Raw genomic sequence first — 21454 nt, 5'->3', positions numbered from 1 at the left:
ATTGTGTTGTTATATTTCTCGAACGATATTAGACTAATATTATTAGTCCAGGAACTGTCAAATCGTATGGGCTGTCATGACAACACACTAATAATATTAGACTAGTATCGTTCGAGAAATGGGCTCCAGGTGATAGGGGTGCGTATTGAAACACCTTATGTGTGTGAGTATAAGATGGTATATTTTCTAAATGCCTGCCTATATATACGCGTTAGGTTACGCTGACACAAGCAATATGCGTTAATGTCGCAGCAAACTATAGCGTTGCTGCGAAACACTGAAAGTGGCTAATTGCCATACTACGAGTGTGATGGCTCCTCTACACGATGGGCCAACGCCGGCCACTCCAAGGGACGCATTTATGCGTTAGAGGGAGCAAGTGATATTGCTATGTCATTCTACCGCATTGCTGCGTCCCTTGGAGTGGCAGGCGTTGGCCCATCGTGTAGAGGAGCCATGAAAAATAGGAAATTCGCAACGAGTGGCTATTACCTATTCGCAACTCTTGTCGAGTGTCAGTCCTGTGCATAGAGAAATAAGTAAGTATAGAGTGCTAACTCCATACATCAGTTTTGTTACCAAAACGCGGGTTATTTTCGTAGTCGACATCTAGCGTCAAGCAGTGGATTTATCAGTACTGCAACTTCACGATACTCGGACGTCGCGACGGACGAAATGTCTAATGCTAAACAATTTTTAGGTAATATTATAACCGGATTAACCGGGATTAACCGGAACTCTATTTACAACTCCTGCTTGTAATATTAGTTGTAAAATGTTTTAGCAATACATTTTTCGTCAGTCGCGACACTGGTGACATCTCGCTGCCCCAATATTACAGGGTTCTATGTTTCACTTTTATCGAACTGAAATTTGAACATTGTCATAGTGACATTAAGTTGAATTTCAACTATCTTGAAATGTTCAAGGGTAACATAGAACACTGTTATATTGGGCCAGCGATCTGGTGTCAAGTAGCGGTACTGATAAATCCACTACTTGACGCTAGATGTCGACGACGAAATAACCCGCGTTTTGGTAAGAAAACTGATGTATGGAGTTAGCATTCTATCCTTACCTATTTCTCTGTGGTCCTGTGATATTACTTTTTTTTCTTCCTCGCGTTGTTCCGGCATTTTGCCACGGCTCATGGGAGCCTGGGGTCCGCCTGACCATAGAGAAATATAGTAAGACAAGAGTGCTCACTCCATACATCAGTTTTGATACCAAAACTGATGTATGGAGTGAGCACTCTTGTCTTACTATATTTCTTTATGGCCTGACAACTAATCCCGAGAATTGGCGTGATACTAGTTTTTACGAAAGCGACTGCCATCTGACCTTCCAACCCAGAGGAAACTAGGCCTATTGGGATAAGTCCGGTTTCCTCACGATGTTTTTCTTCACCGAAAAGCGACTGTAAATATGAAATTATATTTCGTACATAAGTTCCGAATAATTCATTGGTACGAGTCGGGGTTTGAACCCGCGACCTCCGGATTGAAAGACGCACGCTAGGCTAGGCCACTAGCGCTTTTTTTCCTGTCCTGTGATATTACAGTATACGTATCAAAGAGAATAAAGTCTAGAGAGACCTTTCGACAGAACATAAAACTGTTAGAATGCCATTTGACTTTGATCCTTATTCTTTCACTGATATGTGTTAACTTATTAAATATTAATATTAACGCCATCTACTCGACTATAGGCCAAAGCCGCCAAAGGTATGGTTCAGTGTTTTCGAGCGATGGCGCCACAACCTTCAGCCTATGCTTAATATTTAAAAAGATAACACATATCAATTAAAGAATAAGGATCAAAGTCAAATGGCGTTCAAACAGTGTTAATCTTATGTCGAAAGATGGCAGTACATGAACTGTAGCTACATAATTTACCATGACAGTAACTCTCTACTTCAAATCCTCTTTGATGCGTATATAATACTAGCCTCCAGTTCTAGCTCGTTGACAATGCGTGGTATGTGCGGCGCGCGCGGCTTGTGGCCCACGGGGCGAGGCGTGGGTTGCTCCGCGTCGAACGGCTCGAAGTCGGGCGGATCCTGGGATATAATTCGTTTTTTTAATAATAAATAATAATAATTCAGCCTATACATCCCACTGCTGGGCACAGGCCTCCACTCATGCGCGAGAGGGCGTGGGCTATAGTCCCCACGCTAGCCCAATGCGGATTGGGGACTTCACATACACCTTTCAATTTCTTCGCAGATGTATGCAGGTTTCCTCACGATGTTTTCCTTCACCGAAAAGCTAGTGGTAAATATCAAATGATATTTCGTACATAAGTTCCGAAAAACTCATTGGTACGAGCCAGGATTTGAACCCGCGACCTCCGGATTGAAAGTCGGGCGTCAAATCCACTCGGCCACCATCACGGCTTACCACTTTTTCGTTTTTTTAGCATTAGTAAAAAGGTAAACAATCTTGATGTTTCTTTTTATTGAAAAACACTTTTGAAAAATAATTCACGGCAAATATGTAACAATTATGAATCATATACGATTATTGACATTTTTTTTCTTTCATAAGTAATAGATACTGATTTTTAAAAAGAGTTTTTCAGTTAAAAGATCGCGTAGTCTCTTTCTAATGCTAAAAAAAACGAACTATAGTATGTCAAATTATAGATACTTAAAATATTATTAAATTGTACAACGGGACTTTTTAATCGCGTATTTAAGTTTTTAAGATCCACGGGGACAACGCCGTCCTCGAAACGTCGGAGGTAAATCTTATAACTTAAATACGCGATTAAGTCCCGTTGTACAATTTAATAATGTGTAAATATCGTGAAAGTTTAATTCAGTACTTAAAATATTGTGGATTGTACAACAATGCTGTATATGGTTCTCCATCAGAGAAAAATTCGCCGAGCGAAACTGATATAAAGTCGGGGATAAAATGAGTGATTGATTGTTTGTGTTGTGTTTGTAAAAGTTAAGTAAACAATCTGTAGATCACAAGGCTCGGAACCGGTTTTTTCTTCATAAAAAAAGTAACATTCTTTTTCGCTCTTTGGTTTATTATATCATTTTTAATGGGACAATCTAATAATAAAGTTGTTACCTATATACATGATTCAGTCGTACGTAAAGAGCATAAAACAATTAAAAATTATCGCTAATTTGAGGTTTTCAAAAAAACCGGTTCTGAGCTCTAGTAGATCACTTATTTATTGTATTTATGTTTAACATTTTTTTTGCTGCGCGGCCGGTAGACCAGGCCGGCACGCCTGTCGGTAGACCATCTACTGACGTCTCGTCTATGTCAGCTGCTACATACCGTGTGCATGTCGCACCACTTGCGGTAGTGCAGTGCGGCGCGGTGCATCCGCGCGAGGTAGGACACAGCCGCGCGGCCCGTGGCCCAGGCGGAGACCCCGAACGGCAGCCCGCCCACTGACGTCTCGTCTATGTCAGCTGCTGCTACATACCGTGTGCATAGCGCGCCACTTGCGGTAGTGCAGCGCGGCGCGGTGCATCCGCGCGAGGTAGGACGGAGCCGCGCGGCCCGTGGCCCAGGCGGAGACCCCGAACGGCAGCCCGCCCACTGACGTCTCGTCTATGTCAGCTGCTGCTACATACCGTGTGCATAGCGCGCCACTTGCGGTAGTGCAGCGCGGCGCGGTGCATCCGCGCGAGGTAGGACGGAGCCGCGCGGCCCGTGGCCCAGGCGGAGACCCCGAACGGCAGCCCGCCCACTGACGTCTCGTCTATGTCAGCTGCTGCTACATACCGTGTGCATAGCGCGCCACTTGCGGTAGTGCAGCGCGGCGCGGTGCATCCGCGCGAGGTAGGACGGAGCCGCGCGGCCCGTGGCCCAGGCGGAGACCCCGAACGGCAGCCCGCCCACTGACGTCTCGTCTATGTCAGCTGCTGCTACATACCGTGTGCATAGCGCGCCACTTGCGGTAGTGCAGCGCGGCGCGGTGCATCCGCGCGAGGTAGGACGGAGCCGCGCGGCCCGTGGCCCAGGCGGAGACCCCGGACGGTAAACCGCCCACTGACGGCTCGTCGTAGTACGTAAGCACGAACTCCATACCCGCCTGTATATACATATCAAAAATTGTATTATTGTTTACTCCTGACTTCGGACAAACTCGGCTCCGTTCGGCTCAGCATTGCTGAGCAATAGGGTATTTTCCTCAAATCAGTTACTTTTTTAGAACTATCAAAACGATTTGCTAATATGGAATTTATATGAAACATTACATCGTGACGTCACGGTCAACTCGCCTACTTTTTATATTTCTATCCGATTTATTAAATAGAACTTGTGTTTAAAAATAACTCCTATCTGTGTTTTTCTAATAATCATCTGGTGCTTTATTTCATGCTTGGTGTAAAATAATTTATTTTAAATACAGTATAATACCTTATTATTAGGGTTGACACAACTTGACTACCATATGCGTGCACGACCACAGATAAGATAATGGCTTGAATTTTGACAACCCTAAATAGCCGAAAGGGATAGTGCCATATATTAGAAGGGACAGCATTATTCGACCCTGAACCGCTGTCAAACTTCGGTTTTGTAGGAAGTTTCCTTTCTGTACCTCTGTACGGTAGTACTATTATTTATTCTGTGACATAATGCCTTAAGGCATTCTCTACCAGTCAACCACTGGGCCAAAAAGAAACCCTAGCCCAACCTTGAGTAACGTAGGGAACCTTTTATGCAGAAGTACTACAGACTACTACTACTACTAGACTAGAGAGTAGTTTTATATAGGTAGTAAGTACTAGTGGGTAGCAATGAGAATAGATAGTATAGAGGGGTCCTGTCATAGTAAATTTTGTAGTCACAGTAAATTTACTGCCATCTATCGACACACGACCAAAACTCAAAATGAAAACGTATAAAACTATCAAAAAATTTATATATTTGGATAAATGATTTTATTATTTTTATATCATTTTGACCCATGTTCATTCACTGATACCTATGTGTTAAAATTGTTAAATATGAAACGGTGTCGTCACCGCCATCTAGCCGAGGATAGGCCAAAGGTGTATGCGCCATCTGTCCGAGAATGACTTTTTCTTGACTTCCGAGGCACGTTTTTTCCTTAGACTTTATTCATCTTATACGGAGTTACATATGTCTTTGTGGGTAGCCTGCCTGTGAAGCCGATGGTCCTGGGTTCGAATCCCGGTAAAGGGCATTTATTTGTCTGATTAACACAGAAATTTGTTCCTGAGTCATGGGTGTTTCTATGTATTTAAGTATTTATAAACATGTATATTTAATATATATCGTTGTCTAAGTACCCACAACACAAGCCTTATTGAGCTCACTGTGGGACTTTGTCAATTTGTGTAATAATGTCCTATAATATTTATTTAATTATTTATTTATTTACTCACAGTGTCGGGTCCGTCGATGGTCCGTACCACCATGTGGCTCCAGTATTCTTGGACCCTGATGGCGTGTTTAGTCTCCGGGGCGTCGGGGTGAGAGCAGGAGCGGCTCAATATCACGTACACCTGAAAAAACATGTCTTCAATACACTATGATATTTTTAACACAGACATTTTTTTAAGATGAAAGTGGAGGACTCGCGCGAAATCGCCTTTTCATACAAACGTAGTCCTCAATTTCCTCTCTGGATATTAACATGATTGAAAATATTTTGTCACAATTTGTTGTATATCAACCATAGCTAAGCCCCTACGTTTGATTTGTTTTTTATTTTGTAATTGTTATAAGATGCTCCTAGCATTTAAAAACTTATATGAAATCTGTTTTTCGCTTCTAATTCCGTACGCGGCGGTAAGAAGTTGATAACTCGAGATATTTTATTGAAGAAATTTTAACTTAAAATAAAATGACATACTTAAAGTTCAAATTTCTCTAATTTTTTTCTCGCCGTTTATTAACTTCTTCCCGCCGTGTACGGAATTTATACAATAATCAAAAAATCTAAAATATTTGACACCTAAGTATTTAAAAGAAGCGTCGTCAACCCTAGCCGTGGTGCCGGTGCGCGCGGTGCGGCGCGTTGAAGGTCACTCGATTGAATTTTGTGTAGGTAGAATGGATATGACGCCCGACTTTCAATCCGGAGGTCGCGGGTTCAAATCCTGGCTCGTACCAATGAGTTTTTCGGAACTTATGTACGAAATATAATTTAGTATATACCACTAGCTTTTCGGTGAAGGAAAACATCGTGAGGAAACCTGCATACATCTGCGAAGAAATTCAAAGGTGTATGTGAAGTCTCCAATCCGCATTGGGCTAGCGTGGGGACTATAGCTCAAGCCCTCTCGCGCATGAGAGGAGGCCTGTGCGGACGGTGGGAGGACGTATATAGGCTGAATTATTATTATTTATATTATAGTCTGTCAAGCAAAATATGTCAGTAACTATGTACAAGAAAGTGAAGTAGGGCAATGTATATATATTTTATGTAATGTACATCGAACCAAAACATGTGATTATCATAACCTCAAACTTTACAAATATTTACAATCAACGAGCATGATTGTACATTGTAGGCACCTTGACTTGTATTTAATGGTGACAGCAGAAATTTCTCTTCAAATAGCAACGATTCAGAATGTAAACAAACAAGATGGCTGTCATTCACGATCCACATTGCACAGAAAAAACACAGATGACACGCGATTTTGGAATTATTCGTAAAGTGTTGCTAACGCGCGATTTTTCAAATTTGCCGCTTTTTGCTACTGACAAGATTTGCTTGACCAAGTATATCAAAACGGTAGGTTGCATTTTCTTTGAGAAATAAGAATATGTTCTCGAGAACTATTTTATAATTTTCACCACACCAGCTCGGAAGGGCTTACTTTGCACTTCAAAAACTGATAGCAAAGTTGCATTTTATTCACATGAGAGGCAAAGTAAACAAATGCAAATTTGTTGTTGTTTTATTATGTTTGCTGGTTGAACTAACTTTTAAATGATGATTTTAGATGATAAATATTTAATAACATTCATTTGGATTTGATTTGGTTTGATTTTGTTTGATATTTTACATTTGCTACATTGACGACCGGTCTGGCCTAGTGGATAGTGACCCTGTCTGCTAAACCGATGGTCCTGGGTTCGAATCCCAGTAAGGGCATTTATTTGTGTGATGAACACTAATATTTGTTCCTGAGTCATGGTTGTTTTCTATGTATATAAGTATGTATTTATCTATACAAGTATGTATATCGTCGCCTAGTACCCATAGTACAAGCTTTGCTTAGTTTGGGGCTAGGTTTGATCTGTGTAAGATGTCCCCTAATATTTATTTATTTATTTATTTATTTAATATTTGCTTCGGATTGGTATGGTGAAAAACTTTGTGTTTCACTCGGGGGCTAATTATGTTTAACCCTCGTGCTTTGAAACCGCCGCAACGCTCAAGATTCCATTTTTCGTTCAATTTTGGAATCTTTCGCTTGCTCGGGTATCAATATTAGCACGCGTGGTTAAACAACAACTTTGCCCCTTGTAAAACAATAGTACATTATTGTCGAGGCTCGGAAGTAGCTACTTGCAGGCTGAGGATTCGTTTTAAACGGACGACCTTGGGAGTCCGTTTAATTGAATCCGAAGCCAGCAAGTAGCCTTCCAGCCGAGTCATATATAGTGCTTTTCTCAAAAATGGTGCAAGAAATATAAATATCATAGAAATATTTTTCAAAAGCAACGTTCTTACGTATATATTTTTACAGAAAAAAGTAGAAACAATTGAAAAAATTAGCTTTGCCGCCTTTTTATTTTTTTAATAAAAAAATAGAAGTGTATTTTTCTGCCGAAAATACGCCAACCTATTTGAGACAGCTAAATAGTCGCGGTACTAATCATCTGTTTGGCTGTTTAATGGGCCTGTGCCTTCATTTGATATGACCATTTCAATTTTTAAAAAGTTTGGAACGCGACAAATAATGGAATTTGTATGCAACATTGCAGTCCCGAAATCGAGACTGCAATGTTTTTAACTTTTTAATTTTTGACTGACCATAAACTACGCGCTTCGCGACCTATTTTTTAAACGGCAAAGTCGACTTTGCCGTCCATTTTTGAGAAAATAACTATTGTGCCGGGGCTCTCTAGTTAACAAAGCACTAACCTTATTGACCTTCTCTTCTCTGCTTTCGCTTCCTAACTTCCTCTCAGTCCGCTCCATCTGCTGCGCCTTAAGTTTCGCCCGCGAGTGCACGCTCGGGCGCTCCGGCGGCGGCGGCGCGCAGGGCTCCAGCTCGGGCGTCGCGAAGATGGCGTCCTTGTGGGCGAGGCATTTGCTTTTCACGTTGAACTCTTTGTGCCGGCGGAGGTAGACGTAGTCGCGGTTCGCGAATAGCCTCTGGGGTAGATAAATGTTATGTTAATAAAGGTAAAATAAGATGTTTTAGGTTCTATATAAAATACTTTTAAGTGTCAGCCTTTTTTTCTGATTAAAGATACGATTTATTTCAAAAACATATATACCCTTCGAGCAACACGGAAGGTAGTCGGCATCCGCACTATTTCCCCTCTGCCGAGGTACAAGATCAACTGTGCATGCACACAACTAGCGCTGTGCGTGTTGTGACTCATCCGTACACAATAAAGAGATTAAGGTGTGCAAGATCTGTCTTTAACGTGTGTCATTTTCTATGTATTTGTGTCGTCATTACAGACTGGATTTTGTATGTAGTGAGTGAGAAGTGCGACTGTGTGCACGTTTCCCCCCGCATAAAATGGCAGAACGATTTGTACGGTAAGATATCGCTTGGGCTCCTCCCTTCCGACGTGTCGTAAGCCGGTGTTGCTCGAAGTGTATACCATATACGTATTTAATGTTTCTTAAACAATTTGACATGAGTAGCATTTTTTTAATTTGCAGGTTGAGTATAGTTAAACGGACGACTTTGGAAACATTATTACTTACTAAGTGAACTACGAGCGGCCGACCTGAACCTTAGAGCATTTAATAACAGAAGTCGCGTTTAAGAGTTTACCCCTCTGCCGAAAACCTTGCACAATTGCGCAAACTTTTGTATGGACTAACATGGCTATTTGTACGTTACGTACAAATCACGTAGAACTAGCAATACATTTGACGTCCCCTCCCCCGCAAAAATCGGCAGACTGTTTCGTACAAAAATGACAGCCAAGGCGTCTCCAGTTACTAAATGCTCTAAGGGCTGAACTGGAGCGAGGCCAGAAAGGTCGCTAAAGAGAGAAAAGCGTGGCACATTTGGGGTGCCTTAGGACAACAAGGTTTACTCACTGGCCAGAGAACTTCCCAATGTATCACGGTCTGGGACCGCACCCCGTTGGCCTCGGGCTCCACGATGGACAGGGCGGCGACCGCGTCGTCCCACGAGCGCCGGTACGCGCCGTCCACTTGGATCATCGCGAAATCCCTCGCTGTTAGGTCTTTGTAGCGCCCATATACTGTAAGGATAAAAACGATATTTACAAAAAAGGTGACATGAACTTCTTTTAAATAAATAAATATTAAGGGACAATTTACACAGCGCTGGTGGCCTGGCGGTAAGAGCGTGCGACTTTCAATTCGGAGGTCGCGGGTTCAAACCCCGGCTCGTACCAATGAGGTTTTAGGAACTTATATACAAAATATCATTTGATATTACCAGTTGCTTTACGGTGATGGAAAACATCGTGAGGAAACCGGACTATTCCCAATAAGGCCTAGTTTTCCCTGGGTTGGAAGGTCAGATGGCAGTCGCTTCGTTAAAAACTAGTGCTTACGTCTCTTCCTGGGATTAGTTGTTAAGCGGACCCCAGGCTCCCATGAGCCGTGGCAAAATGCCGGGATAACGCGAGGAAGAAGAAGATGGTACAATCTTACACAATTCAACCTAGTGGAACAGTAAGCTGAATAACACTTGTATTGTGGGTATACACCAAGAAATGTAATCGGTGATCAGGAACCAATTTTTCTAATTCAGTCATCGATGGCGATCACATTTAACTATAGAACCAACCTCGAATTCACAAAAAAAAAATTAGCCTGTTTCATACAGTAGGGCTGGTCCGATGTTGATATTTTCTATGAGAGTTAATTTTTTTTTTCGTGATTTCGCAGTTGGTTTCATAGTAAAATGTGATCGCCATCGATAACTGAATAAAAAAAATTGGTTCCTGATCACCGATTAAAAATCATCGTGTATATAATAACCCCCTTATTGATAAACGGGGTACAAACCTCAATTAGCTAATAATCGTTTGTCCTTATCTGTCTTTTTGACTTGTGTATTTGTAAGAAAGGGATATAACATAATTTAACTAAATCAGGCCCATAAAAATTTATGAAAAAGGGGGTAAAAATTTATAAAACATCCCTAACTCAGGAACATATATCTGTGACAAACGCACAAACAAATGCCCTAACACGGGGTTCGACCCCGGGAACTGGTAACCACCTTCTCATAGGCAGGGCTACAATTACTAGTTACTAGTTATGACATGACGTTTGTAATGGCAATTCCTTGTTTACGTAAAAGTCCGTGCAGAATTAGCTTAGACGGACTCTAGACATGCGATTTTTAAATGCGCGCGCCCTTGACACGCTAACACTGTATGTTGATAATCTTATCTAGTGTGTTACCTAATCACAGCCGCTCAGTGTCAATCAGTGTAAGGCACTTATAGGTAAGATAACAATAACATAGGAGCACGATTAATAGTACAGACGTAGAGCATAATTGTTTTCCATCGTATTTTCTCGGAAAACTTCGTATTTGTCATGCTAGTTCAGTCAATGGCACTACTTTTTGTACCGAGACTGACTGAACGACACGACACGTTCGTACGTTTCCGTGAAAATACGATGGAAAACAATAATGCACTACACCTTGATTTACTGCCCGATTGGAACTTTAAGATACGTCAATGAACAGATCTAGAAACGATATGGATTAGATATGTGTGTCAAAAGTGACGTTTTTGTTTGACTATTAAGTTCTAGATCTATTAATTGACGTATCTTAAAGTTCGAATCGGGCCGTTAGACAGTTTTTTTTTTGCGTTTAGATACATGTATTTGTATTGCTCACCTACAAATACTTTTTTAGTTTTAATTTCTAAACTAAGTAGCGGCTCACAAAATACACATGTATGTTCAAAATTGTAATTTTCGACAATTGTAATTTTTTTTTAATTAAAATAGCTGTGCCATACGGACGGACGGACGGACGGACAGATTGACAGCTGGACTGAAAGTTAAAGAATGTACGGACGACAGTACCTTTGTATGCGAAGAGTCCCCCTGGCTTGTACTCTTTCCGCCAGATGATGACGTCATCAGCCTCCATGTAAGGCACCCAGCCGTCCTCGGATAGGGGCGGAGGCAGTGTGTTGGAACAGCTGAAATATTTATAATATTTATTATACCATCACCCACACTGCTAACTGTGGAGCTTATGCCTATTGTAATAAGGTCCACCGAAGTACAGTTAGGAGTGTCGCTGTTTGTACAGTAAGATCTCGTTAATTTGGACGGGACAATCGTCCGTTGACAGGTTACAGAGGTTTCCGAATGGGGTTGGCAACTGTCAAAGGTTTGCATAGATGGCACCATCATAGCTTGCCCCTTTTTCTATGAGATTTGCCTTAAAGGGCTGGCCATTCAGGGCATTAAAAATAAAACAAAATTGGACACAATTCTAGGGACTGACAGGGCAAGCTATGATGGCGCCATCTAAATGCTTCGACCGGCCAATCCCATTATCATCTGCAAAAATGTTATGTAACTGTACTGTAATGGCAAAGGCCTCCACGGGGTCCATATTTTATTAAACATTAAGAACTAACACACTAATTACCTATTTTCTATTCTTTTTTTACTTCAACTTACTAACAAAAACTGTAAAAATGTATAACTTTATGAAAAATATGGAATAAATGGCTTTATTATTATTATTTACTGTAATGGTGTTATTCATAAACGCGTTACTGGTCTGAATTAGCTAATAATCGTTTGTGTTTACGTCTTGACATATGTATTTTGTAAGAAAGGTATAAAACATAATTTAACTATCAGGCCCGTAAATTTTTATGTATAAGGGGGTGAGACTTTAAGACTGCATTGACCGTCCAGCGCCCTTTTACTTTATGTATATTACCAATTAATTTTATATTATTATTGTTGTCCTACTGATTCCCTAACTTTTGGTCTTTCTGACATAGTTTTATTTTTCTTATTTTTTGCTTTAGGTTGATACCTACTTACCTAAAGTGATCCTAAACGGAAAAATGTGGCCACCATTTGATGTTCAGTTAATCTAGTTATACCTTTAAACGAGCATTTCTTGTATGTCGGGGATCTCGGAAACATCTCTAACGATTTCGATGAAATTTGCTAAATAGGGGTTTTCGGGGCAGAAAAATCGATCTAGCTAGGTCTTATCTCTGGGTAAACGCGAATTTTTGAGTTTCTATACGTTTTTCGGGCAAAGCTCGGTCTCCCTGATATTAAATTTAATATGTAATATCAATTTCAACGAAATTGGTTGTTAACAGCCTCTCAAAATACTTACGTGCAGTAGAGTACGCCTGGCTGCTTCTTATCGATGACGAGCCGCCGCTGACAGCCGGGGCAGAACAGTGTCGTCCGGGACAGCTCATCCACCGACTCGAAGTCGTGGACCAGTCCCTGCAAATGATTATATTTATAAATGTGACGCCCTCCTAGCCTAGTCGGTTGTGACCCTGCCTACGAAGCAGGACGTCCCGGGTTCGAATCCTGGTAAGGGGCAAGGGCACTTATTTGTTTATCAGAAATATTTGTTCCTGAGTTATGGATGTTTTCTATGTAGGTATATAAGCATTTATATATATATATATATGTGTACATTATATATATCGTCGTCTAGTACCCACAAGACAAGCCTTATTGAGCTTACTGTGGGACTAGGTTGATCTGTGTAAAATTGTCCTATAATAAAAAAAAAGAAAATTATAAATGTGATGATAATCTTCTGACCATTTTCGGTCACAGCAACTGTCTGCTATATTAGAGTAAGATTTTTAAATGAAGCCTTCTAATTAGTGTAACTAGAGTAAAGCTGTTCTAAATACCAAAAAAAGTGACTTATTATGAACTAGCGACCGGGCAGCAGCAACTAGCAACTTAGCAAATTATACACCTAAACCTTCCTCAAAAATCACTCTATTGTAAGGTGAAACCCGCATGAAAATCCGTTCAGTAGTTTTTGAGTTTATCGCGAAGATACAACATACAAAGTACAGACACGGCGTAAGACTTTGTTTTATAAGGTGTAGTGTAGGTTTTTGCGATTTCGGGGTTGATCCCATAGAGAAAGTTACTCAGTATATGTAATTCCAAAACCTCCCTGGCAACAGGAATGCACTTATTTTTTGGCCACCATGAATAATCGCCATAAAAACCGAATAAAATACAATGAATAAAAAAAATTATCTATGTACCTCGAGGTCCTCATCAGTGATGTCCTGGCTGCAGGGTGCCCCGTCTTCATCATCATCATCATCTTGGTTGTAGGCAGCTACAGTAAAGGCCAGGGTCCGGTGGGGACGGAGCAAAGTTTGCCGCAGGCACACCCACACCCGCACATGGTCACGGCGGCATCGCCTCACTACAGAGCTTAGTAGCTGAAATTATAAAATTAAATGATTATGTATCCTAGTTTTACCTTTATCCTATAGCACAGCGGTCGGCAACAGGCGGCCCGTGAACCTCTCACTTGCTATTTTGTGTGTAATATTGACAAACAACAGTGTCTGATAAATGGAATAATAAGATCTAATTAGACTCAGATAAGTAAGAAGTAATATTACGTTATGTTGCTAACAAATCCTTAATACCTAAGAAGGATTTTTCAATGTAATTAAACCAAGCAGTATGATACTACAAATCTGTATCTTTAGGTATTTAAATAAAAGTAAACAAACAATATGCACTTTTTTTTTAAACATGGTTAACAGAGTCGGCTTTACCCTAATTAACATTTTCGAGTACCTATATTATAACCATTTACTGGTTAACCACCCAAATACAAAACTGCTTGAATCAGTCACTAAACAACCTGACTTTAAACTACATTATTTGATCATGTAATGTTTTCATCTACACTCAACTGGCAAGGAGCCATTTGAGGGTATATTTTGTTTACTTTTATTTAAATACCTAAAAATACAGAGTATAATATGATTTAAGTAAAAATTGAGGTTTGCAACAATTTTAAATTGATATAAATTATAAGTCTACAACAGCATCGCAATCAAATTAACATAGTAATGAAGATGTCACGCCTTCAGTCGTCCACATAAATATAGTACGAAAATACTTGATCACATAACAGTCCAAATACACACATTAAAGAGGCATCCAAATAAAGTTCAGTAGGATTTTTGAACAAGACAGTTTGCGTACTGGGGTTGATAAGGGTGTTACCTGTGTTCTGAAGCAGGCATTCCACAGCCTCGTTACGGGAAATTCGCGTAAAATAAATCTTAATTTATAGGATGACATTGGGTTAGCTTTATGGGCACCAAACACAGAATTTTTCCACTGACATTTTGACTTAGACACGCTAAAACTACGATTTTGTGAGTGACGAACAAATAACGACTGAAATTGTACTAATTTATTGAGTGGTGTCCATAACATGTCTCGATAATATCAGTAATATTCCATAACCTCTGTAAACTGTAAGCGAGATAATGACATTAATGACAGTTCGGTATTTTTTTAATTTTTTGCCGAGAGCTATTTAAGATATGACCAACTTAATTTCATAAATATTCACTGTATGTACTTACGGTACCTGATTGTTATTTTATTTTTTGTATAACAATTTATTCCACTGTACGGTACGACTATCTCTATAACTGTAAACTCAGAAAAAACGACACCTTTTTTCATAAAAAAAGTCAAAGCCCGAAACAGTCGACTCAAATAGTGTAGAAGAGTATGTTAATCTGTCACTGTCAAATTGCATATGGAAAGCGCGGGAAACGTGAAACGTGGCGGTTGTGTGTTTTGGTTTCTCGTACATTTAATTCAATTTAAGATCAAGGAATTGGTAATTTGTATATATTTTAGATAGTATTACATGTAAATATTTTTGTTTTCTGTATATATTGTGACATTCACTCATATTAGGTAAGTCTTTTGTAATTCTTTACAATGGGGGAGGATGATCCTCCCGACCCTGGAGGAGAAAACCTCCAGGTTGGTATAAATATTGAAATAGAGTCTAGCATGGATACTGATACATCTGTAAATAATAAAAATGATTTAAAAAGAAAAGTATATAAAAATAAGAGGTGTAAAGATTGTAACAAAAAGAGAAAGCGAAATGCTGGTGGGGAATATGTTTGCGAGTGTGAAATTGTACAAAAGACCCAAGCTCATTCTATAACAAATACTGACACAAATAAAGTAGTTTCTGATATTCAAACAACAAAAGTTGGCAGAAATTTATTTTCAACAGCTGATGTTGCACCGTTTACGGTGCATGTTCAATTAAAACAAACTGATCCAAACTCGTCTCTGCACCCGGTGTCTTTTGGTAGGTTCTTAGTAAAAAACGGCTTCAAAAATATTATAAATGGCAGCGTGAAACGTATTGGTAGGACAAGAATTTCCATGGCTTTTGCAAATCATATCGATGCTAATTTGTTTGTAACCAATCCTCAACTTGACAACGAAAATTTAACAGCATACATACCATCATTTACAGTAACGCGCATGGGCCTAGTCCGTGGTATTCCATCACAGTGGTCCGAGGAGGAAATAGTGTCCAACATTTCCGTGCCCACTGGGTGTGGAAAAGTGCTTAAAGTTCGGCGTTTGAATCATAGAGTTACAGTTAATGGTGCCGTTTCGTGGCAACCCTCTGAGACAGTTGTCCTAACTTTTGATGGTCAAGTTTTACCAAAACGGGTATTCTCATGCTACAACTCACTGCCTGTCGAACTGTATATCTTTCCCACAATCCAGTGCTTCAACTGTACTAAATTTGGTCATACGAAAACTAATTGCAGATCTAAACCCAAGTGCTTTAAGTGTGGTCAATTGCATTCCGGTCATACCTGTTCAGTGGAGGAGGACGATGCCGTTTGCTGCCTTTGCAATGGTTTCCATTTCGCCACGAACAGGGCTTGCCCGGAACACAAGAGACAGAAGGATATTAAAGTAACTATGGCTAACAATTGTATTTCTTATGGTGAGGCTGTTAAATTACATCCAGCTGCTTCAAAATCATTTGCCGATGTCCTTCTGACACAATCACCCCAACAGCCACAGTCTCAGCCAAATGTACATCGCAGTGTCAATAATCCAGCCCCGGGTACAATCATGCAGTCACACAGTTATAAAAAGACAACTTTTTTGAAACCACGTACAGTTAAAAAACTTATAACAACAGGGTATGATGCAGCAGCTCACAATGCTTTAGTTAAAGAATATATCATTCCATCTCCTCAAAATGGCTGTGCACTACAGCAAGAGTCTCCTAAAGATAATGTTTCAGTAGCTGAGGAAATACAAGCGTTAATTGATCATTTATCTCAGCCTAATGTAAGAATACCGTCCCACGTTGCCCCCATGCTTGAAGAACTTGTCTCAACTATTAAAAATAATGGCCAAAATTATACAGTGGAACTGCAGAAGTGTAATAAATAAAAAACAAGATTTAATTCATTTATTAAACAAATTTCAACCATTTGTTTTTGCCCTCTCTGAGACATGGCTCAAGCCTGGGGCTCTTCTTAGAGTCACGGGATATTCATGTCTCAGAGAGGACCGTCCTTCGCGACCTGGCACTCCTGGCGGATGGGGCGGAGTAGCTCTACTTGTCAGGAATTCCATATCATTTTCACCTTTTCATCTTCCATCCCATAGCGATGATTTTTCAATTGTTGCTGCCATTGTAAATAACATCTGTATTATTTCTGTATATATTCCTCATCCCTCATCATCTATTTTTGTTGAGCTTGAACAAATAATTTCTTCTCTTCCTAGGCCCGTTTTAATTTTAGGAGATTTTAACTCACATCACCAGGTTTGGGGTAGTTCATCGTCTAATTATAATGGAGATCGCCTCATTCATATCATAGACCAACACAATCTTTGTGTTTTAAACAACGGTTCTCCAACCCGTCGAACAGCTCCAACAGAGTCAATTAGCGCTATTGATTTATCAATTTGTTCAGTTGATCTTGCGGCTTCTCTCACTTGGCATACTCTGGAATCAACATATGGGAGTGATCACTACCCTATCATTATTACATTTCCATCTTCTATTCCGCCATCTCCGAAACCTAGCCCTAGGCTTAAGTATAATTTAAGTAATGTTGATTGGAAACTTTTCAAAACCCGTGTAGAGGAGAAATTGTTGTGTTTACCGTCCATAGATGATAGTAATGTAGTTAGTTGTTCAGTTGCATTAGCTCAGATAATGACTGAAGCAGCTGATGAAATTTTTCCGGTTAAAAACAGTGCATCAGGTAAAATACCTTCTCCGCCTTGGTGGGATGATGATTGCACACAAGCTATCAGAAACCGTAAGGAGGCTGAAAGAAAATATTGTCATTTTATGACAAATGAAAATTTTGAGACATTCATGCAAGTTGCTCGTGAGACAAAAAAATTGTTGCGAAAGAAAAAGTTCGAAGGCTGGAAGCGATTTTGTTTGTCTCTTAGTCCTAGCGTAAAACCATCCATAGTATGGAATAATATTAAAAGATTTAGACATGCTTTCAATGAGTCCTCTAGACAGATCCTTCCTCCTAACCTTGCTACACAGTTTATGGATAGATTAGCACCTCCTTCCGTCCCCGAAGAATATGTATTTCACCCTGCTGCCTTTACATTTGACTCATGCTATTATAATACTTTAAATGAGCCTTTTAAAATGGAGGAGTTAAAAGCTGTATTAAGTGGTTTAAAAGATACTTCACCTGGGGAAGATGGAGTTCCTTATTCCTTTTTAGCAAATGCTAGTGATGGTATTCTTTCTTATTATCTAAATATAATAAATTCTGTTATCCAGTCTGGTAAAATTCCTGATTCTTGGAGATCTCAAATAGTTATTCCTATTTTAAAGCCGTTCAAACCAGTGTCAGATGTTTCTTCTTATCGTCCAATTGCCCTTTCCTCAGTATTTGTTAAAGTAGCAGAACATTTAGTTAAAAACAGACTAGAATATTTTGTAGAAAAAAACCAATTACTTTCTCATAGTCAATTTGGCTTCCGAAAAGGTAGGTCTACTTATGATAGCTTGGGTATATTAATTTCAGATATTCGATTGTCATTTTCTAGAAATGAGTCTATAGTAGCTGCTTTTCTTGACATAAGCGCCGCTTATGATAATGTCTTAGTCTCAGTGTTACAAGCAAAACTTCACAAATTAGCTATACCAGTAATGTTAACCAATTTCATAATAAACCTTTTATCAGAAAGGTCCATTAGCCTTCTCATAGATGACAACAATAGGATTTCCCGTTTAGTGTGGAGAGGTCTTCCCCAAGGATCCGTATTAAGTCCTTTGCTATATAATATCTACACATTTGATTTAGAATCATCCTTAAATGACACGGTTAGAGTCTTGCAATATGCTGATGATTTATTATTATATTCGCCAAACCTTTCTATTGAACAAGCCAGTAGATCAGTCACTTCTTCTTTGGGCTTATTGAAGTTATGGTTAGATTCAAATGGTCTGGAACTTTCAGTGCATAAAAGTGTTGTAGTTTTGTTTACTAGAAAAATGTTTCCTCCTCCGATCAATGTGCAATTTAATAACTGCTCCATTTCCATTAAAGATAAAACCAAATTCCTAGGTGTTATTTTAGATAATAAATTAACGGGTCTTCCACATTGTGATTACATAGTTTCTAAATGTGAAAAAAATATTAATATCCTCAGGTGCGTTTCAGGAGTTTGGTGGGGTTCACATCCTTTTTGCATGAAACTCATGTATAATGCCTTGATAAGAAGTATTTTAGATTATGGGACATTTTTGTTAGAGCCAGGATATGTAGCTGGCTTCCAAAAACTAGATCGTATTCAATCCAAAGCACTCAGATTGATTTGTGGGGCCATGAATTCAAGCCCTATCAATGCCATGCAAGTTGAGTGTGTTGAGCCTCCACTTCATTTACGACGCCAATATCTTAGTGATAGATTTATTTTCCGTTGTTCCCAATTCTCTAATCACCAACTCTGGATTATCCTGTCTAACCTTGTGCTTCAAATAACTACTTCCAACTATTGGAAACACAAAAGTCCTCCTTGTTTAGTAAAAAGCTTTCAAAAACTTAAATCTATATCAGCTCCCACTGTTAGCTCTTCAACACTTCCCATTTTCCAATATGAATATGATTCTCTGACACTTATTCCTCCAGTTCTCCTCGATATTGGAGTCTCCAAGAATGATGTTGAACAAAATCAACAATTCCTGGGATTCATTGGAACAGATGGCCTGGGTGCTCATCATATGTACACAGATGCTTCTAAGACGTCAGAGAATGGTTGTGTTGGCGTTGGTGTTCTCCACACCCAATCTAATATTTACCAAAAAATAAAGTTGCCACCAGAATCCTCTGTGTACAGTGGTGAGTGCTTTGGAATCCTGAAAGCAATAGAGTTCATCATTATAATGCATCTCAAAAAAACAATTATTTTCTCAGATTCCCTAAGTTCACTACAGGCAATATGTAAATTTCCTTTCAAATCTAAATCTAATAACCCAATTATTTATCAAATCCGTAGCCTATTGTTAAAATGTCACATTAAAGGGTATTCGGTTTCCATTGCCTGGATCCCTGGACACAGAGGGATTAAAGGTAATGAAAGGGTGGATGATTTAGCTCGAGATGCCATTAGTTGTGGGGACATGTTTCCGTTTAAGAATGTGTCTGAAGACCTGTTGGCACTGCCTAAATTATACCTACGAAAGGAATGGAGGAATTTATGGACATCTGGTGCAGGTGCTGCTGCGTTACATTATCGAAGCATTCAAAAATCAATTCCTGCCAAACCTTGGTTTGCTAAAATCTCTCTGCCAAAACCTGCAACTAGTATGTTAATTCGAATGAGATTGGGTCACGTATGTACACCGGAACACCTCAAATTACTAAATCGCGTGGCCAGTTCTGCATGTACTTGTGGAGCTGATCCCGCTGATCTTAACCATATATTCTTTGCATGTAACCTTTATGATCGTTCTATACTATTAAGACAGCTGTCAGATTTTAAAGTTCCGTTTCCCACATCTATTACAACACTCCTGTATATGAATGATTCTTCTCCATATATATTTAAATCATTGTATTCATTTATTTCACGTCATAACATTAAACTCTAACTGCCTATAATTTACCTTTTCCTGATCCTTTTCCAAAATTCCGTCTTACCCGTTATAATGTAATCCTTTAATTCCGTTTCCCTGCTTTACTCGTCTGGCTGAATGCGCCAGGAGCGCGATGCCATAAAAAAAAAAAAAAAAAAAAAAAAAAAAAAATTGCATACATTTTTTCAAATAAATTGTAAACATTTTTTTCTCCAAAATAAACCAATATTGTGCGACAAATTCTGGAAATAATATAGGGTCTCCCTTTTTTCCCAAGGACCCGATATGCATAAATCGGTGAGAAAAAGCTTTGAGTATCAAAAACTAAGACAAATTACCGTTTTTATAGGCTGCATTTTAAGGAAGATAAATATTTTGGAAAGAGTAAATTATACATAGGTAAGCTAAGTTTTAATGAAGTAGTACATAATATAGGGCATAATGGCTTGGCCACACATGCTGTACTCCATACGCATTACGACTTTGTGTACCTATCTGATGTGTTGTAGGGCGGGCGTAGGTATATGAAACGCCTTCTTGTACATCCAGGTGATCCAGGTATATTATACCAAAGCTTTGTTTTCGATCGAATACTTGTAATATAAGAGGTAAAACTACACGTGAGCCTTCGAAAATTTGAATAAACGGCAGTGGGGAGACACTCCTGACTTCGGTCGAACTCGGCTCCGTTCGGCTCGGCATTGCTTCCGAGCAATTATTAGGGTTGGCACCACTTGACTTCCTTGTGCGTGCACGACCACAGATAAGATAATCACTTGAATTTTGACAACCCTAAATAGCCGAAAGGGATAGTGCTATATATTAGAAAGAGATAGCACGATTCGACCCTGAATCGCTGTCAAACTTCGGGTTTGTAGGAAGTGTCCTTTCTGTACGGTAGTACTATTATTTCTTCTGTGTAAACGGTAAAATACACAAGATAACCTCTAATATAGTTCATTTTTTTAGCATTAGAAATAAGGTAAACAATCTTGATGTGTCTTTTGATGGAAAAACACATTTTAAAAATAAGTTACGGCAAATATGTAACAATTATGAATCTAATACGATCATTTATATTCTTCTGCTTTCATAAGTAATAGTTACTGATTTTTAAAAAGCGTTTTTCTATAA

At 39.3% G+C, this 21454-nt stretch overlaps 1 protein-coding gene and 1 long non-coding RNA gene across 3 annotated transcripts; both read right to left on the bottom strand.

Annotated features, from left to right (window-relative positions):
- Positions 1-1948: 1948 nt before the first annotated feature.
- On the bottom strand, positions 1949-14741 carry LOC134803324 (uncharacterized). Of its 2 annotated transcripts, XR_010145968.1 has the most exons (9): positions 14416-14741; positions 13431-13613; positions 12521-12636; positions 11230-11348; positions 9247-9413; positions 8104-8337; positions 5387-5506; positions 3451-4062; positions 1949-2059 (listed from the first exon to the last, which is right to left on the bottom strand). XR_010145968.1 is itself a non-coding variant. In XM_063776115.1 (8 exons), the coding sequence occupies exons 1-8, from the start codon at positions 14629-14631 to the stop codon at positions 3886-3888; spliced, it is 1332 nt and encodes a 443-aa protein (XP_063632185.1). In that variant the 5' UTR covers positions 14632-14741; the 3' UTR covers positions 3315-3885. The 2 variants fall into 2 exon arrangements, 1 of the variants encoding a protein (XP_063632185.1); XM_063776115.1 differs by lacking the exon at positions 1949-2059 and having other exon boundaries at positions 3315-4062.
- A 4144-nt stretch (positions 14742-18885) lies between these two features.
- On the bottom strand, positions 18886-20486 carry LOC134803508 (uncharacterized). Its single transcript, XR_010145997.1, has 2 exons — positions 20010-20486; positions 18886-19600 (listed from the first exon to the last, which is right to left on the bottom strand). It is a non-coding gene; the product is annotated as an uncharacterized LOC134803508 (long non-coding RNA).
- Positions 20487-21454: the final 968 nt, after the last annotated feature.

Source organism: Cydia splendana, chromosome 26 (genome assembly GCF_910591565.1).
Source record: "Cydia splendana chromosome 26, ilCydSple1.2, whole genome shotgun sequence".
Taxonomy (NCBI): Eukaryota; Metazoa; Arthropoda; class Insecta; order Lepidoptera; family Tortricidae; genus Cydia; species Cydia splendana.
Note: the sequence above shows the minus strand (reverse complement) of the source record. Positions and strands in the feature narration are given on the sequence as shown.

Excerpts from the sequence above, each read along its gene's own strand:
- LOC134803324 (XM_063776115.1), bottom strand. The coding sequence starts at position 14,631 with ATGTTATGGACACCACTCAATAAATTAGTACAATTTCAGTCGTTATTT. Across the intron at positions 8,338-9,246 it reads ATTGGGAAGTTCTCTGGCCA|AGGCTATTCGCGAACCGCGA; the intron begins GTGAGTAAACCT and ends TATCTACCCCAG. Across the intron at positions 5,507-8,103 it reads GAGAAGAGAAGGTCAATAAG|GTGTACGTGATATTGAGCCG; the intron begins GTTAGTGCTTTG and ends ATGTTTTTTCAG.